The sequence below is a fragment of the Lynx canadensis genome, chromosome A1, assembly GCF_007474595.2.
Source record: "Lynx canadensis isolate LIC74 chromosome A1, mLynCan4.pri.v2, whole genome shotgun sequence".
Classification (NCBI taxonomy): domain Eukaryota; kingdom Metazoa; phylum Chordata; class Mammalia; order Carnivora; family Felidae; genus Lynx; species Lynx canadensis.
The window spans coordinates 142,537,920-142,560,126 of record NC_044303.2 but is presented as its reverse complement, the minus strand read 5'-3'; the positions used below and the strand labels follow the sequence as shown (position 1 = coordinate 142,560,126).

At 39.2% G+C, this 22,207-nt stretch overlaps 1 protein-coding gene across 4 annotated transcripts in view; it reads left to right on the top strand.

Moving 5' to 3' along the window:
• The first annotated feature begins 405 nt into the window (after positions 1–405).
• Positions 406–22,207, top strand: part of AP3B1 (adaptor related protein complex 3 subunit beta 1) — a 265,520-nt gene continuing 243,718 nt past the window's right edge. For 3 of the 4 annotated variants that reach the window (XM_032593390.1, XM_030323533.2, XM_030323537.2), the window contains exon 1: positions 408–693. In XM_032593390.1, the coding sequence (XP_032449281.1) occupies positions 566–693 (128 nt within the window). In that variant the 5' untranslated portion in view covers positions 408–565. Of the gene's footprint in view, positions 694–22,207 lie in introns of all 4 variants that reach the window. The other variant, XM_030323534.2, reaches the window with a different exon arrangement.

Sequence of the window (22,207 nt, the reverse complement as noted above, 5' to 3'; positions counted from 1 at the left end):
CTTGCGTGGGACGGCTGTGAAAGTAAGGCAATGCTGGCAGGAGGAAGTGGAGCAGAAACCAGCCCACGAAAGGAAAAGCGATCGTCTTACATTTAGGACACTTGATCAGGTGTGTTAAATGGCATTTCAGAAGAAATCTGAAAGCTACTGGTTTACTAAAGGAATCAAGTAAAAGTGTCCCGGGTGGGTGGGGAAACCTCCTTAAGGGATCAAATTCGATACAATGGGTATTTCTCTCCGAAAAACTTTAAAAGCCGAGAGGCCCTTCTGGTTCCGCCCACCGACTCCCTTCCGCACCGCCTGGGACCGAGCCACTCAACCACCTCAAAAACCCGGAGAAGGCAAATCCAGTCAAGGCCTGGGAGGGGTGGGCTCGGGCCTGCCTGCACACTGGGCATGCGCAGGGGGTGGGCCGCCAGGTCGTCTGAGGGAGCCGTGACGAGTCCGGAAGCGTTAGCTAGCGCCCCTCCGCTCGAGAACTAGTTTTGTTCCGCGTCCTCGGGACAGGAGCTCTTCGGGGAGAAGCCCCGGCAGGACCAACCCGACCCCAGCCAGCACCGCAGCAATGTCCAGCAACAGCTTCGCTTACAGTGAGCAGTCCGGCGGAGGGGAGGCGACGGAGCTGGGTCAGGAGGCGACCTCGACCATTTCCCCCTCCGGCGCCTTTGGCCTCTTTAGCAGCGATCTGAAGAAGTGAGGAAGAAGGTTTGGGGTGTGGGGCTGGGAATGAGGAGCTGGGGACCCCGGAGGAGCGGGCCACGGGTTTGGGATTGGACCCCAAGAAAGGTGGGGGCGTTTTGAGACCGCACGGGAGCCGGGCGGTAGCGTTTCCCGCTGGTGGGTGGGGTTGAGTCAGTTGGGAGTGGTGGGAGTTGTGGGGGAGAGTTTGGAGTGTGTGTAGGGGTCCCTCGTCGTTTTCAAACTTTAGCGAGGAAAGAACCGTTTGGAGAGCTTCAGGTCTCATCCCCAAGACTCTCATTAAGTTGGTCTGGTCTGGGGCACCGGAATCTGATTTTTGAACAAACACTTCTAGCTTACTTAATATTTGCTGGATCAAATTTGGGAGAATTGGGCGTTATTGTGAAAAAGGTGTTTGAGGAGTTGAGAGGACGCGTTAGAGTGCTTGTTGCGCATGGGAAACTCTTCTCTCACTCTGGAGTGTAGGAGCGTGGAGGTAGGTGTTTTAGGCGCTTTATGAATGGACAAACTATTTTATACGAACATTCATGTTTTTGGACAATATCCTTTGCATTACAAGGGAGAAAAACCGCAATACACCAAAGTAATAAGCATATAAGTAGAGAAAAGTATGACTGTGAACAAATTTTTAGGTTTTACAAATTAATAATGAGTTTGAATTTGTTTATTATTTATTTTTAATTTTTTAAAATACTTATCTTTGAGTGACACAGAGAGACAGCATGAGCTGGAGAGGGGAAGAGAGAGGGGGAGTCACAGAATCCAAAGCAGGCTTCAGGCTCTGAGCTGTCAGCACAGAGCCCGACGCAGGGGCTCCAGCCCGCGAACCATGAGATCATGACCCGAGTCCAAATCAGACACTTAACTCATTGAGCCACCCAGGCGCCCAAATAATGTGAATTTTAAAGACAAATACTAAACAATGTGCATTTAATTTTGTAAAAGGAAAAATGAGTACCACCGAAAAATGGAAAGAAAACATCCCCAAACTTTTTGGTGGGAGGGATTTTAAACTTACAGAATTCTGGTAACTTTAAATTTTCTTGTAATCATTTTTACATTTCTCTTATTTTTAATGTCTCAGTACTAGATTATGGTCACATAATAGGCTGTCACTAGATTCATGCTAAATTAAGCTAAAGTAGCTGTGCTCATGGCCTTGTAGATGTCAGAAGAGTATAATTTAAATTTAAATTTTTACTAACAAGAACAGGCAGTCTGGAAGGTTGCTAGTAGTTGAAATTGGGTTTACATTTTGACTGTATTAAGCTGACTGAAATCTTATATACAGCATGTGGAGTACAGTTTTTTTCCCCTTGTTCTCAGGTAAGATAATTTCTCTTCATTTTTCATTCAGTGCATTTAGAATGATGGATTGTTCTAATGGGGAGCTTGTTGCAGTTGCACACTTCTGTTAGCAAAATGTTCAGCTGGTGAATTACCCTGTAAGTCAGCCTCAGTCTTCTTTGCATGTGATTTGCTTACGATTAACTTACTTCTATGGTTCGTTAACATCTAAGATGTTTTTCTCTTAGTTTCTGACTTCCTATTTTGTCAGATTTGGGCCTGGTTTGGACAACCATGTATGGCTTTGACTGTGACCGGTGCTGTTGAGGTGACCAAGCGGGTTGGATTGATTTATTTATTTATTTTTAAAATTTTTTTTTAACGTTTATTTATTTTTGAGACAGAGAGAGAGACAGAGCATGAACGGGGGAGGGGCAGAGAGAGAGGGAGACACAGAACCGGAAGCAGGCTCTGGGCTCCGAGCCATCAGCCCAGAGCCCGACGCAGGGCTCGAACTGCGGACTGTGAGATCATGACCTGAGCCGAAGTCGGACGCTTAACCGACTGAGCCACCCAGGCGCCCCCAAGCGGGTTGGATTTAAAATAAAAATAGCTAAGGGGCGCCTGGGTGGCTCAGTCGGTTATGCGTCCAACTTGACTCAGGTCATGGTCTAGGTTGATGAGTTCTAGCCTTTTGTTGGACTCTGTGCTGACAGCTCCGAGCCTGGAGCCTGCTGCAGATTCCGTGTCTCCCTTTCTCTCTGCCCCTCCCCTGCTCACACTCTGTCTCTGTCTCTCTCAAAAATAAACATTGACGAAAAAGTAAAAATAGCTAATATTTATTGAGTGCTTGTGCTTTTGTGCACACTGTTTTACATTTATCTTATTCAGTCCTCCTTAGTAATTCAGTGGCTTGTTTCCAGATACTTGACTGATTCCATTTTTTTTTTTTTTTTAATTTTTTTTTTTCAACGTTTATTTATTTTTGGGACAGAGAGAGACAGAGCATGAACGGGGGAGGGCAGAGAGAGAGAGACACACAGAATCCGAAACAGGCTCCAGGCTCTGAGCCATCAGCCCAGAGCCTGACGCGGGGCTCGAACTCACGGACCACGAGATCGTGACCTGGCTGAAGTCGGACGCTTAACCGACTGCGCCACCCAGGCGCCCCTTGACTGATTCCATTTTGCAGATGAGGAAATTGGAGCGCAAGTGGTTAAAACTTGTCCAAGATCACAGAGCTTGAACACTACACTCTGAATTTGAACACAGGCCTAATCTCAGAGCCCATTCTCTCAAGTTCTTTATACACTACTTAACACTTGATGACATTTATGGTGCTTTTATTAGAGAATGCATACAACTTATTAAAAGTTTAAAACTTTGAAAAGTAGCCGTAGACCATGTATTACCTTGAAGTTTCCAGGAATTAGAAACATTTTGGTCATTGAACTGCAAACCTAGTGGGATTGTATATGAGCAAGGAGACCCCTGTTCTGGAAGTGTTCCTTTAATCTCTCTTCAGCTTACATTCTTGTTTAAAATGGTGATATTTTTTGACTTTTTTCCCAACCAAATGACAAAATTTAAGTAAAAAAACTTAAAGCTTACCCTATTCCTCCCCTCCTTTTTTTTTTTTTTTTTTTTTAACTGAGGTATTCTTCACATGTCACATGATACTAGTTTCAGGTATATAACTTCATGGTTCAATATTTGTATATATTCAGAAATGATCACCACAATAGGTCTAGTTAACATCAGTCACCATACATAGTTACAGTTTTCTTTTTTCCTTGTGATGAGAACTTTTAAGATTTATTTTCAGTGACTTTTATTTTTTTTAATTTTTTTTATTTAAAAAAAATTTTTTTTTCAACGTTTATTTATTTTTGGGACAGAGAGAGACAGAGCATGAATGGGGGAGGGGCAGAGAGAGAGGGAGACACAGAATCGGAAACAGGCTCCAGGCTCTGAGCCATCAGCCCAGAGCCCGACGCGGGGCTCGAACTCACAGACCGCGAGATCGTGACCTGGCTGAAGTCGGACGCTTAACCGACTGCGCCACCCAGGCGCCCCTCAGTGACTTTTAAATATGCAGTACAGTTTATAGACTGTAGTCACCATGCTTACAGTGCATCCCATGACCAACTTATTTCATACCTGGAAGTTATCCCTTTTGACTCTCTCCATCCATTCATCTGCAAGCTCTGCTCTAATTTTTGATGGTTTACCTTGAAATAATTTCAGATTTACAAAAAAGTTACAAGAATAGAACAAAGACCTACCGTTTATGTAGATTCATCACTTAAATTTTTTTTTTTTTGCTACATTGCTTTGTTTTTCTCTTTCTCCACATACTCACATACACACATATACATTAATATTTTGTTTTTTGATCCATTGAAAAATAGGTTGTATACATTCTGTCTCTTTACTCTTAATACCTTGGTATGTATTTAAGAACAATGATTTTTTTACATTTTTCATTTTTTTAAGGACAGTATTTTTATATTGAGGAAATTTAATATCAGTACAATCTGTAGTCTGTAATTGAGTGTTGTCATTTGTCTCAATAAATTTTTTTTTTTTTTTTAGTATTTTTTTTCTGTCTAGTACAGCATGATTGGATCCTGGATCCAATCCAGGATCATGCATTTCATTTAGTTGTTGTATCTCTTTTAATCTCCTTTAAATCTGAAATAGTTCCTTAACCTTTGTCTTTCACTACTTTGGCACATTTGAAGAATACAAGCCAGTTATTTTACAGCATGTTAATCACTTTGGATTTGTTGGTGTTTCCTCATGTTTAGATTCATGTTATGTACCTCTGGCTAGAAAACTCCCATAGTGATGTGGCTTTCTCAGACTTGCATCTGGAGGCAGAGTGTAAAAACATTGTCCTCTATTTTTTTTCTCCAGTAGTCTTTCTATGGGGGGATACTTTGAGATGTGCGCATGTCTTGCTCCTTATTAAACCCACCATCTCCTAGATACAGCTACCACTGATGAATCTCCTGAGCCATTCTTTACTGCAATGGCAGCAAAATGTTGATTTCCACCTCTCCCACTTCTTCTAATCTGTTCTTTGGCCTCTTGTCTTAAAAGCTTTATGTGTCCTTTGATCCTTCACTGACCACCTCAGGGATGCCTGTCACTTCCTAGTGACAGAATTACTGATGATTTTTGTCTTCTGAATTTAATCTTATTTATCAACTTTTTGTGTGTGCCTTTCTTCCTTTAAAAAAAACCAGAATTGTGGGCTTTTAGATCATTTTATAAAAGCAGATCCTGTACGTCATTTATTGGTTAATCAAGACTGTATAGTAGATTATTGGCTTCAAGATGTTCAGTTTTTCCATTTAAATGTAAAGTTTTTTTTTTTATTTCTTTCTTTTGGGATTGTTGTAAACTTTTATTGCTTTTAGTTTTTTTCCTAAATTATTTTCCTGCTTTATCTTTCTTTTTTTAAAGAAGATATTTATTTTTATTTATTTATTTTTTCAACGTTTTTTATTTATTTTTGGGACAGAGAGAGACAGAGCATGAACGGGGGAGGGTCAGAGAGAGAGGGAGACACAGAATCGGAAACAGGCTCCAGGCTCTGAGCCATCAGCCCAGAGCCCGACGCGGGGCTCGAACTCACGGACCGCGAGATCGTGACCTGGCTGAAGTCGGACGCTTAACCGACTGCGCCACCCAGGTGCCCCTTTCCTGCTTTATCTTAAAGAAGTTCTTCTTTTATCTTAGCCAGTTTGGCTGTGTGTGTACAATTAAAAATAATTTTTTGGGCTGCCTGGGTGGCTTAGTAGTCAAGTGTCTGACTCTTGGTTTTAGCTCAGGTCACGATCTCATGGTTTGTGCGTTTGAGCCCCGTATCGGGGCTCTGTGGTGACAGTGCGGATCCTGCTTGGGATTCTCTCTCCATCTCTCTCTGCCCCTTCTCCCCAAAATAAATAAATAAACTTAAAAAATAATTTTAATAATTTTATTTCTAGATTAATTTCTAGAAAGAAACAGGAGACGTATTTTTCTTAACAATGGTAAAACTACTAAATTTCTGAATCTTCTTTGAGAGTATCATGGTGTATTAGAAAGAGCATTGGACCTGGAGTGAGAACTGGGTTTAAGTTCCTGTTTTCTGCTTGGAGTAACGTTTCCTTGTTCACTTTGCTTGATCTCTTCATTTTTTTTTTTTTTTTTTAAAGTTTATTTATTGTTTTGAGAAAGAGAGCATGAGCAGGGGAGGGGCAGAGAGAGAGGGAGAGAGAATCCCAAGCAGGCTCCACACAGCACGGAGCCCGATGTGGGGCTCAAATTCATGAACCGTAAGATTGTGTGACCTGACCTGAAATCAAGAATCCCACACTTAACCCAACTGAGCCACCCAGGTGCCCCTGCTTGATCTCTTGAAACTTCAGTATCCTCTTTTCTAGAAAGGTGATGATACTTGCCTATTTTGTGAGGTTCTCATAAGATGGTAGAGTTGAAAGTGATTTCTAAACTAGAATGTTAATTAACAGTATTTGGAAAAGCTAGTGGAAGCTGCACTGAGGTGGTGACATTTTAGTTCTTAAAGCCTAAGAAGTTTTTTTGCCAGGTGGAAGAAAGGGGGAGTTCCTCAAGCAAAGTATGTAGAAACCAGGAGAGTTGCAAAAAAACGTGCATGTTCAAATGAGACATAGATATTTATGAGCTGTAGGCAGTAATTAAGCTTGGGAATGGGCGAATGACTCCCCCATCACCCCTGCCCCTGCCAGAGAACTTCTCTTGTTTAGAAAAGAAGGTATTTTAGACATAGACTGAGGGAATACCAACATTTAAGGTTGGAACTAGGGAAAGAGACCACGCTCTGACGTGTGGGAAACCAGAGGAAGGTTTAAAAGAACAAGCAAACAAACAAACAAAAAAACAAAACTGGGGGTGGCAGAGCTAAGGGGAAAGTTAATAAGAGGAAGTGGTCACCTATGTTAGGAGTTACATAGTGAAGATAAATAGAATGAAGCCTGAAAAGAGGCCATTGGGTTTAATAATAAGAGAGAACCATAGTAACTAGTAACTTAGCAATGCAGTACCCCCTCATACACACTAAAAAATAGCATTTTTAAGTTTCTGTTGAAATGGGGGTGGGTTTTTCATTTGTTTAGATTCACAGAGCTGATTTAGACCCCAAACGGGCTGCCATGCATTCCTGTAGTCATACTATGTCCTGTGATACATCGTAGTCAGTACTGCATCATTGTATTTGTACTGCGTGAATAAAGCCTAGCTTATTTTTTTAACTTAAGTTTTATTTATTGTCAGTTTTACAACATCAGTCTTGAAGATTATATATAACATTTTAATCCTTCATATCAGTGTTTCTTAGTGGCGTCCCCTAGGAAGATTACATGGGTCTGTGGTTTCTATGTAATTACAGCAAAACTAACCTTATCTCTGTCACTTGTTATCTCGTTCAAAAAGGCATATGGAAGTGCAGCTGAACGAAAGTAACCTTTTTATAGGGATGTTCTTGAGTGTACTTTATTAAAAATAAAGATAAACCAGTCCCAGATGTCAGTGCTGTAATAATAGTAACTTATTATTTGGGACATACGTCAAAGAGTCATTGTGTCTCATACAAGGTTCTAAACTTTTTTGTGTGACTGTTTCCATTTTTTATTTATATTATTTAATTTTAATTAGGGATTATATCATATTTTTATTATTTTTTCATTTAATGCTTTAAAAAACTTTTTTTATTTTTATTTGAGAGAGCGAGAGTGCACTAGCAGGGGAGAGGGGCAGAGAGAGACAGAAAATCTCAAGCAGACTCCATGCTCAGTATGGAGCCTAACGTGGGTCTCGATTCCACAACCCTGGGATCATGACCTGAGCTGAAATCAAGAGTCAGATGCTCAGTTGACTGAGCTACCCAGGTGCCCCTAATGCTTCTTTATAGTTCCAGTTGTTCAAAGCTTGCTCTACTTTGTTTTCACTTGTCCTAGTATTTCTCACTAATAATTGTATCTCATTAAGTCACCCTGTATTTTTCGGTTATGTAGTTACTCAACAAATATTTGTTGAATACTGTATAAAAGAATGTCTATTTCACATACATACTATTAGATGGTATAGTTTATGTGAAAGAATAATTTGTGAGCAAAGTGTTTATCTTACAATTTTTCTTAATAAATATTTTCACATCCTTTACTCAATTGAATGATTCAGATTCTACTAATATTTATTGTTTCTGTGATTAGTGTAGTTAAAAAAAATAAAGCATGACTGATTCATTGGACCATATAGAGAAGGAAACCTGGTCTGGTATCCTTATTGTATTGTACATTATTGATGTGTTATTGCGTCACCCTGAAATTAATTGTATATAGTTCCAGAACAGCCATTTTCTTTATGGCATTACTTGAATCTTTACTGTGTTAGGGCTAACTGACTTGGAAACGTCATGGAGGTGTTTTAATTATTTTGAGAGAGAGAATGTGAGAGAGCATGAGTGGGGGAGGGGCAGAGAGAGAAGAGGAGAGACCTAATCCTAAGCATGCTCCACACTTTCAGCACAGAGCCCAGCATGGGCCTTGATCCCACAAACTTGAGATCATGACCTGAACCGAAATCAAGAGTTGGACACTTAACCTACTGAGTCACCCATGTGCCCCACAATCAGAAATTTTTTGTCTCTCTTCCACTCTTCAAAATAGTTCCTTAACCTTTGTCTTTTGCTACTTTGGCACATTTGAAGAATACAAGCCAGTTATTTGCACATTAGGGATTATTCCATATGTATAGTTCATTCTTATGTGTTTTCAGCACAAAGATACAAAACAATTATAAGACCTTTATCTTGCTTTGAAGCCACTTAGAATTTAGGGCGCCTAGGTGGCTCAGTTGGTTAAACATCCAACTTCAACTCAGGTCATGATCTCACGGTTCCTGGGATTGAGCCATGCGTCGGGCTCCATGCTGACAGCTTGGAGCCTGGAGCCTGCCTCAGATTCTGTGTCTCCCTTTCTCTCTTCTTCTCCCCTGCGCACGCTCTGTTTCTGTCTCTCAAAAATGAATAAACATTGAAAAACAAATTCAAATTTAGTTGGTGAGATAAAGCTAAAAGTGAACTAATAATAATACGAGTATATAATTAATGTTAAATTGCATAATTCTCAGCTTTTCAGTGTGATATTTCTAACCAAAAGATATTTAAGACTTATGTAAACAGTATTTTACTGAACAAAATGGAAGTGCTGCAATTTTGATATGTCAGACATTTTAGTTTGAGACACTACAAGTGTTGGAGCCCTGGTTTGTCTGCATATTAGGAAGAGGCATAGGCTTCTCATTGTTAATTCCTTTCTTTTGTGCTCAGAAGTCCAGGGTTGCAAGTATGTAAATAGATTCCACTAATGATTTCTGTAGCATGATGTGCTTCAATGTTTGAAGGACATATGTCCAAATATATTATTGTTTTTAACAACATATTTGCCATGTTATGTGTGTAAGTTGGATTCACCTTTTTTATTTGTAAAGGGCACATAAAATTCTAGGCAATGTCAGTGTTTTATTGATCTTTGACTTGGTTAATTCCATGTGTCCCAAGATGGCAGTTAATGGAAGAAGAAACTGTGTAATGGTATCTGCAATGCATTCCCAGCTAGATGAGCTAGTGGTTTTTGTCTTCACATAAATAAGATTGCTAGTTTTATAAGACCAACTACTCAAGTTAAAAATTGTCATTTCACTGATACATAGGGTTCCTATAATTTAATTCTTGAAATATACTTCAAATCAAGTAAGATTATACCACATTGTACAAGAAAATTGATGAAATAGTGCCTGTAAGCAGATTCCTATTTTCCAACAGATTATAAAAGTGTTCCATTTTATTGTTCTTCTTGGGGGAGAGTCAGTTCTGACTTTTACTATATATCTTAATAAATATTCAGCCAAGGGTCGCCTGTGTGGCTCAATCTGTGGCTCAAGACACTCAGTCAGTTAAGGGTTTGACTTCGTCTCAGGTCATGATCTAATGGTTTGTGGGTTCAAGCCCTGCATTGGGCTCAGTGCTCAGGGCCTGGAGCCTGCTTCGATTTCTCTGTCTCCTTGTCTCTCTGCCCCTCCTCTTCTCGTGCTCTGCCCCACACTCTCAAAAATAAATAAATGTAAAAATAAAATAAAATAAATAAAAAATAAATATTCAGCCACGAAATATTCATCTTTGATGCAGAGTGTGTTATTTTAAAATCACTGATCTGGTGAAATCCAGGGGGAAAATCTGGAATATTTAAATTTCAAGCCTTACAGTTAACTCCCAAGATGTGTTATATTGCATTATTTCTAGGCAGGTTTTTTTTTTTTTTTTAATGTTTATTTTTGAGAGAGAGAGAGACCGCGAGCATGAGCAGGGGAGGGGTAGAGAGAGAGACACACACAGAATCCGAAGCAGGTTCCAGGCTCTGAGCTGTCAGCACAGAGCCTGATGTGGGGCTCAAACTCATGGACCGTGAGATCATGACCGGGGCTGAAGTTTGACACTCAACTGACTGAGCCACTCAGGCACCCCTGTTTTGTTTTTGTTTTTTTTTTTTAAATTTTATTTATTTATTTATTTTTGAGAGAGAGAGAGAGTGAGAGCATAGGAGGGGCAAAGACAGAGAGAGAAAGAGAATCCTAAGCAGGCTCTACACACATAGTGTAGAGCCTGATGTGGGGCTCGAATTTGTGAACTGTGAAATCATGACCTGTGCCAAAATCTAGACTAGGATGCTTAGCTGACTGAGCTACCCAGGTGCCCCTTGTTTGTTTTTTCTTAAATTCTTCTCCCAGTGTGGGGCTCTAACTCATGACCCCAAGACCAAGAGTCGCACATTTTACTAACTGAACCATCCAGGCGTCCCTTATTTCTAAAAAGTATTTAGAATTTAGAGCAACACTACTAGAATGAATGATTAAAATAGAACAGAAAAAGAAGACAGATGGTTGGTTGAAATGTTCTTTTTTTTACTGCATGAAAAGTTACAAATGATCATGGAATGACAAATGTATTATAGTGAAATAATTTGACAGTATTGCATTTGTGTATATAAATGAACTACTGACAAAAACAAATTGCCCGTAGTCCAAATTCAGAATTTAAAGTGAAGCACCCAAAGTAGAATAATCAAGAAGGAAATGATTTTCCTTTATTTCATATGATTATGAGTAACGTTCATTGGTTTGTGTATTTAGGGAAGACTTATTTAGCATATCAGCTGGAAAAAGTTCATAGGTATACAGAAATGAACAATTTATAGTCAATGTCTGCTATTGATGGGATGATTGTTTGTGTTGCCGATAGGAACTGACCTAATTAGAAGGCCAGTGCCTTAGTCTTTCAGCTGAGTGCGGTAGCATGGCAGCTGGACAAGGGAGAGACTCATGAATAATGCCAATTCCAAAATCATGGGTTTTGGAAGTAGGCTGAGCTACACTTTACCCAGCTTTACTCTAGGAATGGATTTTCTCAAAATTTGTTAAAGCCTCGATTAAGAGTTTGGTCATGAAGGATGAGGGGGAAATTAGTACTATGAGGGCAAAGAGGTAGGGGGCCAGATTGTGTAGGGGCTTTGGATTTAACTTTGAATCATAGGAGCAGCAATCGGAAGGTTTTGAGCAGTATGGGCATTTAGAAGTTCATCAGTAACTATTAAGTGCCTGTTGTGTGCCATCTATATTTCATGCATCAAGAAGATTATAGTCTGTGGGGTACTTGGAACCTGCTTGTTCATGCCCAGTGTTTATTCACTAACTTAAAAAAATTACAGAAGTAATTTATTGAATTAACATATATTAATGGCTTCAGTATGCTAGGCACTGTTTTTGATGCTGGGGATTAAGTAATGGGCAGAATGCCTGCTTTCATGGAAGACAATCAAAGAAGTCAATGTATGGTTGGTCATTTGGTGATAAGGAATGCTGTGGCGAAAAATAAAGCAGAGAAAGAGGACAGACGGTTAGGGTGGAGATTGGGTTGGAGTTTGAAATAGCAAGGTCAGGAAAATGTCCTTGAGAATTTGTTAATGAAGCCCAGACCTGAAGCAAGTGAGCAGTGACACTTGGGGAGAGTATTGCATCAGAAGAAATTGTAACTGCCCAGGCCCTGAAGTAGGAGAATTTTGGACCTGTGTGAGGATCAACAGGCCAGTATGGTTAGAGCAGAGTGAGTGAAGAGGAGGGGGCAAGTCGGTAGGTGAGGAGTCAGAGACGTAAGGAACCAGATTGCATAGGGCCATGTAAATCATTGTTAAGAACTTTGATTTTACTGACTGAGAAGGGAAGCTATTGGAGGGTTTTGAACAGAGAAGTGAGGTGATCCAGCTCACCTTTTAAATGTATCGCTTTGCCTCCTGAACCAGGAATAGACTCCAGATTTAAGGCAGGGAGACTGGCAGGGAGACTAATGCAGTAATCCAGGCAAGTGAAGATGATGACTAAATCAGATTGGTGGTAATAGAGAGAAAGGGTTAAATTGGAAGGTAGAGCCAGTGAGATTTTGCTGATGATTTGGGTGTATGACAGAAAAAGGTATCAAGGATGGATACAAGGTTTTTGTTTTGTTTTGTTTTTTTCCTAAATAGCTATAAATTTGGAACTGGCTGTCCACTAAAATCAAGATGTGTGAAGAGGAAGTTTTTAAAGGGGAGGGGAGGGGCGCCTGGGTGGCGCAGTCGGTTAAGCGTCCGACTTCAGCCAGGTCACGATCTCGCGGTCCGTGAGTTCGAGCCCCGCGTCAGGCTCCGGGCTGATGGCTCGGAGCCTGGAGCCTGTTTCCGATTCTGTGTCTCCCTCTCTCTCTGCCCCTCCCCCGTTCATGCTCTGTCTCTCTCTGTCCCAAAAATAAATAAACATTGAAAAAAAAAATTTAAAGGGGAGGGGAATCAAGAGCTTGAGCATGTAAAGTTTGAGATGCTTATTAGACATCCAGGTGGAGATATTAAATAGGCAGTTGGATGAATGAATCTGGAGCTTAAGGGAGGATTCAGAGTAGTGATATATATTGAGTCATCAGGTTCTAGATGGTAGTAAATACCATGGATTGGACGAGGCACTGAGGAGAAAGAGAAAAGGTCAGAGTACTAAGCCCCGGGGCATTCCTGGAGCAGTTGTGTCAAACAGTACCAATAGGGTCAAGTAACATGATTACTGACAAGTGAGTTTGTACGTGTGGAAGATTTTGGTGATGTTGACAAGCAGTTCAGATGCAGAGGTAGGACTGAAAACCTGACTGGAGTGGGTTTAAGAGAGAAAGGAGAAGAATCGCTATTAGTATGTATTAAAGTATAAGGGGAGCAGAAAAATGGAATGGTACCTGGAAGGGGATGTTAAGACAAAGGATTTTTTTTTTTTTTTAATGGGAAAAACTATTTTATCTTGTTTTCTGATGGAACCGTCTGATGTACAGGAGGAAAAATTGATGATGTAACAAAGAGGAGAGAATCACTGGACTGTTAGCTCTTTTCCTTATAGAAAATTTGGCAATTGCAAGTTAGCTAAAAAATAACAACCCTAATTTCAACACCCAAAGAGAATCAATTAACATATTACAGATCTTCCTTGTCCTTTTTCTTTTGCATATATGCATGCTCTGTATTTTAAAAGCAAAGGTGTATGCTTTTGTAGTGTAATATAGCATTATGATTTTTTTTTCATTTACTAATACATGGAGTCTGTTCATTTCTTAAAGGCTAGTCCTTTTAAGACAAATTGTAATTAAGCCACTGTCTTGAAAGAAGCAGTAAACTTTTAGAAAAATGAACAGCTGCAGTTTACAAGTGAAATTATATAGCTAGTTTCACTTCAGGTTTTAAATAGTGTCTTGTGTAGAGTGGGACCTTATTAATTATTAATCACAGAAATAAAGGGAATTATCTAACAAAAGAATCAATACTGATGATGTTAGATGGTGGCAATGACCAGGGCTTTCCACACACACCTGTGTATATTAGGTTGAGGGAATAGTATATACATGTGTTTACAGCTGTGCTGTTGAATACGGTAGCCACTAGCCAAATGTAAATATGTAATTAAAATTTAAAAATGCAGTTTCTGAGTCACAGTAGCCACGTCACTAGCAGTTACTATATTCAGTAGTGCAGATAAAGAACATTTCCATTATCATAGGATATTCTGTTGGACGCTGCTGGTTTAGAGGCAAGGATTTAGGGCTTATGTAGGGTACCGGAAAGAGTTCTATGTGACTGGAGCACAGTCGGAGTGGAAATGAGGTGACTGGTAAAAGATGATTGATAGGCAATCAGTGTCCATATTATGAAGCGTCTCACATACCATGCTCAGGAATTTGGACTTTGTCCTGGTGGTTTGCACAGTAAGGGGCTCCAAAGGATTTTTAAGTAGAGGAGCAACAGAGTGATATTTGCATTTTAGGAAGGTCACTCTGCCTCCACTGGGTGTTTGGATTGGTCAGCGATGTAAATGGTATTAAAAACACAGAAGATAGAGCAGTCTTGGAGTGAGGAGGGAAAGTGTTGAGTTCCAGTTTGGACCTGTTGAGTTTAAGGTAATAGTTAGGCATCCATTAAGCAGTTAGATACATGGATGTGGCGTTCAGTAGAGATACCTAGGCTAGAATGTAGATTTGGGAATCAACAGTCAGTAGATGATTTTGGAAGCCATTGAAGGGAAGGTGTGTGGTATGTGAAGAGAAGGCCAAGGAGGAATCTTAGTAAAATCAACGTTGAAAGAAATGGGGCAATTGAAGCCCCTCTAGAAGACCAAAAAGAGAGAATGAAGTTTGGGGAAACCCTCAAAGTTGATTACACAGACAGAGCTTTTGCATTGTGTTTAAGGTATGGGAAAAGAGTGAAAGCCACCTCTGTAGGAGGAATATGGCAGATAAATTGTCCATTATGGTTTGTTGAGGCGCTATGGCATAATGCTTAAGGGCATCTACCCTGCAGTTTCTCTCTTGGTATGAAAACTTGTCATAGTGTTAATAAGTGGTATTTGGGCAGGTTAGTTTACCATTCTGTGCCCTCAGTTTCCTTATCTGTAAGATGGAGATGAGGATAATCGTACCTACACTCTCTAAATTATTGTGAGGACTAAAAGATTTAACACATGTAAACAGTCAGCAGCGTCTGACACATAACAAGCACATAATTACTGTTACTCTTTTAACACCATTAAGGTCATCCGAACTTCTTAAAGTTTTGTTTTTGATACAGTGTACTTTTTCAACTTAAAATTTTAGAATCATTATTAGTTTTCATATTAACCACTGCTTTATATTTTAAATTTCAAATTATTGTTAAACTTCACACTATTGTTTTTTGAATTCTAATCCACGAGCATTTAAAACTACTAAATTACATAAAATATCTTTAATTTGTGCCACATAAAAGCAAGTGAAGTTAATAAACACTAGGTGAATTCTGTGTGGATATCAAGGATTTGGGAATAATGACTATAGATTGTTATAAGGGAGTAAAAATGTATTTGTTTTAAACTTTTTATTTAACCTCCAGTCTTGTGGATAGATATTCTATCACTTTTAAATCATCTATTCTTACAGAAGGAGCTGATTTCTCATTTTTCCTGATAGAAAAGGAACTTATGTATGTTTTGCTATAACAGAAATCAAAGAAAGTGTTCAGCAAGGATGTAAGTGGTCAGCAGTGTGAGCTGCTGTGGTGATTAGTCCAGTAAAACGAAGTCAGAGAAAATATTTCTTGGATTTAGTGATAAGGCACTTGTTGGTGACCTTGGTGGTGGTACTGACAACAGTGTTAGGGGAAATCAGGTTGCAGTGGATTGACAAAAGGGTGAGAAGTGAGGAAAGGAATACACTTCCCTGAAGATCTTTGGCTTTCAGGGGAGGAGAGAGGATGGAATCGCAGGGACACGTGGAATCTAAGGAGCTTTTATTTTGAGGGTTGGAAGAGTTGAGAATGTTTAAATGCTGACTGGAAGGCGGCAATAGAGAATGGTGTTCGGAAACAAGAGAGAGAGAACTATACAACAGAAAAGGAAGAAAGGTTGGATTTGCAGTCTGGGTAAGTGTATAGCGTTTTGTTAACAGAGGGGAAAAATGGTTGGATCATCTGATGAGAGTGGGAGAGGAAGTGGTAGGGGTAAAAGTTCGAGAAGTCTGAAGTAGCTGCTGTAGACAATAGGTTAAGGCCTGTTGTCCTGACAGAAAACCAGGAAGGCTTGCTGGATGATATTGAGGGCTTGCCTAGTGGAGGTTAGATACCATTCATTTCTATTGTCAACACTCTGATCTTATTCTCCAGCAGCTGTCAACAGTCCTTGCATAAATGTGAAGAAAATGGTCAGTTCACGTAGTGGGATCGAGTTTTGCTTGGTGGGTGCTATGAATGACAGTTCAGCAAGGAGATTTAGGATATCGGTAAAAAAAAGATGTGGAAGTAATTAAAGATGGTATCTAAATTGGAGTGGGAAAGAAGCAAAGGGTAGTAGGGGGCTGATAGGAAGACAAAAACAGAAGGTCAGGGAACCAGAGTGTCTAAGGAGTTAAAGGTATAGGTGTTGTGCGAATACCTGAGTGAGAGTCCTAGAAGGATAGGATAATCATCAGAGAGCTGTATTAATTCACTATTTCAGAGATTGAATACTTTCAGGTATTCACAAGGTTTGGGTGTGATTTATGGTTTGACTGTGTCAGTTAATGGCTGAAAGTTGTCTGGAGCTGAGATCAGTAAAGAAGATTAGGCTAAGGAATTTAGAAATTCCTAAAAGAAGGACACTGGATGGGCTTCCAAGTGGATGTTAAAATCACTCTGAATAATATCCAGTGGCTAAAATGTCTTAATTGTGTAGAGGATTGGCAAATGTTAACAGCAAGGATAAAAGGAGTAGGTAAACTCAGTGGCTGAAGATTTTTTTCCTATGGATGTATTGAGTTTAGTAACAGAAAGAATTTATTATTTTTTATCATCAGTGCATATCATTGTTTCCTTTATACAATGACTGCTAGAAAACTTAGAACACAATTTGTGATGTATAACTAGCAGGTATATGGAGCTTTGTGCCATGCATTTTGACTTGAGCCTTACTCTTTTATTTTAATTTCTTTATTTTTCCTTTCCCCATAGACAATTTTTTTAACTTGTTTTATTTTTTTATTTTTTTTTAATTTACATCCAAATTAGTTAGCATATAGTACAACAATGATTTCAGGAGTAGATTCCGTAGTGCCTCTTACCCATTTAGCCCATTCCCTCTCCCACAACCCCTCCTGTAGCCCTCAGTTTGTTCTCCATATTTATGAGTCTCTTCTGTTTTGTCCCCCTCCCTGTTTTTATATTCTTTTTGTTTCCCTTCCCTTATGTTCATCTGTTTTGTCTCTTAAAGTCCCCATATGAGTGAAGTCATGTGATTTTTGTCTTTCTGTCACTGACGAATTTCACTAGCATAATACCCTCCAGTTGCATCCACGTAGTTACAAATGGCAAGATTTCATTCTTTTTGATTGCTGAGTAATACTCCATTGTATATATATATATACCACATCTTCTTTATCCATTCATCCATCGATGGACATTTGGGCTCTTTCCATACTTTGGCTATTGTTGATAGTGCTGCTATAAACATGGGGGTGCATGTGTCTCTTCGAAACAGCACACCGGAATGCCTTGGATAAATGCCTAGTAGTGCAATTGCTGGGTCGTAGGGTAGTTCTATTTTTAGTTTTTTGAGGAACCTCCATACTGTTTTCCAGAGCGGCTGCACCAGCTTGCATTCCTATCTCCATATAAAATTTTAAAGTGTTGCTCCATATTATGAATAATTGACTATCCCCCTTAAATTCAAGTTGGGGACCAGGGCAATACATAAGTAAATACACCTGGGTAATTGTGGGAGCGTTAACAGTTACTTTTGTCATTCATGCTTCTACTCCATACCACCATCACCATAATTGCCAAACATTTATTGAGTGGCTTCACTGTTTAGCCTCTGTTCTTGAGTTAGGAGACACAAACCAGCATTATAATAGTAATAATAACAGTAGTAACACCTTATATTTTTATATTACTTTTATTTTCTATGGCTTTCTGGCATCCACCCCATATACCTCAAGATTTCATAAGTCTCCCAGTCTTCATAGTAACATACTAGTCCCGTCTTCTGTCCTGCCTGCTAAACCTTGGTGACAGTCAAGTCTAAATTCTTTCTGTTCAAAACCACCCATTGTCTCTAGACTTTGAGCCTCGTTTTTTCCTTCCTTACACCCCACGCTGCAGAGATCTCCAGGTCCTCCTTAACCCAGGCCTCTTTTGGCTTGATTATTGGCACTAAATGCATATAAGACTCTTGTGTTCCATGGGTATGGATGGCCTTTTCACCCCATCTAATTTTGTATCCTCTTACTTTCTTATCCATATACTCGTACTTTCACTTGTTTTGGATCCCATCTTCAATTTTTACAGGACTCCATGCCTACATACTTGTACTATTGCTTCATTTTTTTTAAAGTTTATTTATTTTGAGAGAGAGAGAGAGAGTGTGTGCACAAGTGGGGGAGGGGCAGAGAGAGAGAGAAAGAGAGAGAGGAAAGAGAATCCCAAGCAGGCTCTGAACTCCCAGCGCAGAGCCTGATGGGGAGCTCAAACTCATAAACTGTGAGATCATGACCTGAGCTCAAGTTGGATGCCCAACTGACTGAGCCATCCAGGTGCCCCTATTTCTCCGTTTTTCTAAGTTCTCTTATGGTCCAATATGTGTAATTGTCTATATAGGGTATCTTTGTTTTCAAAATAGAGAAATAGTTCCCATGTTATCTGAGTTCATGGGTGCTATTCCCTCATACTTCCTTGGTTTTGGAACTTTGGGACTTGTACCTGTGTTCTTTGAAAACAGTTTTCTGTTGGTCATGTATCCAGGTATCAGTTTGCAAAACATTTTTTTTTCCCCCCCCCCCCCCCCCCCCAAGGACACAGTTTTATTAGTGACTTACATTAAGATGCAATGTCTGCTAAATCATAAAATCTACTTTAAAAATGTATTGACTCGTTTATACTCCTTTCCTTCCCCTTATGTATTGACATGTTTCAAATAGTGATATTGAAACAAATTCAAAACAGGATCATTACAACATGTGGCAAATAACTTATTTGCATAACAGTGTTCTCATTTAAACTGATGCTTTAATATGTTAAATTTTATAGATGAAAATACTACATTCACACATTTCATAAAACCAGAGCTAAGAGGGCCTTAGAAAATTTCTAGTTGAGGTTTCAGAATGCTAACACTAAGAAAAAAAGTTAGTACTTGCTAGTGTCAAATGGAATAAGGGGTGCTACAGGATATTAAAGGGGACAATGATCAGTGAAGGCTGGAGCTGCTGGAGAGCGCTTTGATTTGGGCATATACACAAGGAAGGGACGATGAAGAGTGTCCTTTTTTTTTTTTTTTAAATATTTTATTTTTAACTTAATTTCCACACCCAATGTCGGGCTCTAATTCACAGCCCTGAGTTTAAAGATGAAGAGGATGAAGAGTATTCTTAGGAGGATATATGCCAAGAACAAAGGTAAAATATTGTGCCTTTTTTTTCTGGCAACAGTGAGTGAACCAGTGTGGATAAAGAGCCGAGTTCCTGGAAAGGAGCAGTGGAAAATGAGATTTGAGAAGTAGTTGCTAAAGTATGAAGAAAATTGGAATTTCACTTCCTTTCTAAGAATAGGAGTTGATGATTACAAGTGATTACTGCAGTGGTGTTTTGGGAAGATTAATCTGGAATTGTGTGGAGAATAGATTGGAGAAAAGAAACTGGAGACAGAGGGACCAAAATGGAGATGGTTAGAAATGTCTAAGAGTAACTTGATAATAGTTTGGCATTTGTTGATGTAAGTGGGTTTGAAGGGGAAGTAAATTGTGAGCACATTGCGAAAGGGGGCATTTATAGGTCTTACTCACAGGGTTTGGTTGAGGGGAGGAAGGAATCACGAGGTTCAGGTTTTAACTAGAAGAATTTGGGGACTGTTGACTGAAATGGGGAAGGCTTGAGAGGACATTTGGGGAGGTGAAAGGACATTTTCACTGGTGATGTTGAATTAAACTGTTGATAGGTGTTTGAGAATGTTTTGATGGCATGAGAGCAATACATTTATTTTGTCTATGACTAAATGCACTTTTCATGAGATTGAATCAAATTCTGTCAAAAATCTGCTCTTGAGATATGTTTGTGGTTATTGGAAAGGTTAATGTAACATTGGCCCCAAAATATTTGGGAATGAGAAAAAAAGGAAAACATAGTCCCTAAAGAACGTTAGCACCAAATAGTGTGAACAATTAGATTACTAAAGGAATATAAATGGCTACACTAGTAATCAAAGGAATGCAAGTACCCTTCCTACATTCATTTATAAAATAATAGTGACAACAGAGTAATTTTTGTTATATTTTTATTTGGCATGCTGAAAATGAATTTTTGTTGAAATTTTACCTAATTCTAGAAATCCAGAAGTATGGGACACTTCTGAATTATGAACTCAGAACCTTTGGGAGCAGTAATAAGAATTTTTACAAACACTTTATGTACTTTAATAAAATCAAAATAGATGACTCTTATTTAATAGTACATGTTGTAGAAATGCTAGGGATAATTAAAAGTAAATAAATTTAAAAACACATAGTTCTTATAGTTTCTGGTTATCTAATGATATCAACAATTAGAAAATAACAGATTGGTTTTCTCAAGGTGATTAGATACTTGGACAGTTCTTTAAAGAGAAAATGTGGTTACTCACTTGGAAGTCAGAGATAGTTTTTGTTTATACACACACACACACACGCACAGTGTCATATATATTGGTAACTTGTACATTTCTTAACAAACGATTTTGGATGGTAATGACCACAAATGATTTTTTCTTACTTTCTTTAGCATTCTTAGTATTTTAAAACTTCATTAATGTAGTAAAAAATTATAAAAATATTCAATGTAATTTGGTCAGTAGTATGTTTTATATTTCAAAAATTTTTAATGTAACATGTGGAAATAAGTTAATTTTTTGAAAATGACAGTTATAGATGACAATCTCTTCAAAAGATGGCAAAATTTAATCATGTTAATTTCGGTGATTTGCACTTCTAGATTCTATTCCTGTCAAATAGGAATTTGTAGGACCTTTTTTTGTTGTTGTTTTTTAATGTTTACTTTTAAGAGAGAGAAACAGAGCATAAGCAGGGGAGGGGCAGAGAGGGAGAGAGAGAGAGAGAGAGAGAGAGCTGGAGGCACAGAATCTGAAGCAGGCTCTAGGTTCTGAGCTGTCAACATAGAGCTGGATGCACGGCTCGAACTCACAGACAGCGAGATCATGACCTGAGTGCAAGTCAGATGCTTAACCGACTGAGCCACTCAGGTGCCCCCTTTTTTTCTGTTTCAAGGCTTACATGGCCTTCATCAGGAAACATGATTTTTAAAAAAAATTGTAAAAAATATATAACATTAAATTTACATCTTAACCACTTAAAAATTTTTTTTTAATGTTTATTCATTTTTGAGAGAGAAAGAAAGCGAGCGCGTGAGCGGGGGAGGGGCAGAGAGAGAGAGGGAGACAGAATCTGAAGCAGCTCCAGGCTCTTAGCTGTCAGCACAGAGTCTGATACAGTGCTCAAACCCACAGACTGTGAGATCATGACCTGAGCTGAAGTTGGCCCGTTAACCAACTGAGCCACCCAGGTGTCCTGTCATCTGAACCACTTTTTTTTTTTTTTTAAACATTTCTTTTATTATTTTTGAGAGGCAGAGAGAGACAGAGCAGAGAGGCAGGGGCAGAGAGAGAGGGAGACACAGAATCCGAAACAGGCTCCAGGCTCTGAGCTGTCAGCACAGAGCCCAACGCGGGGCTCGAACCCACGAACCGTGAGATCACAACCTGAGCTGAAGTCAGACATTCAACTGACTGACTAGTTGAACCACTTTTAAGTGTACAGTTTAGTAGTGTTAAGTGTATTCACACTATCATATAATAGATCTCTGCAACTTTTACATCTTGTAACTCTGCCATGTGACTTTTAAAAACTGAATTTTTTACTGAGATATTTAAGTGCTTCAGGGAAAAGCTTATCTAAGGTAGAGATTGCATATTGGTTTCCTCAATTCCCTACACAGAAGGCTGATCCAAGCTCATCAGATGGAAAACTTGCCTTCTGTGGCCTTGGAAAATTGTGTGTGTGGGGTTTTTTTTTTTTGTTTAAGAATTTA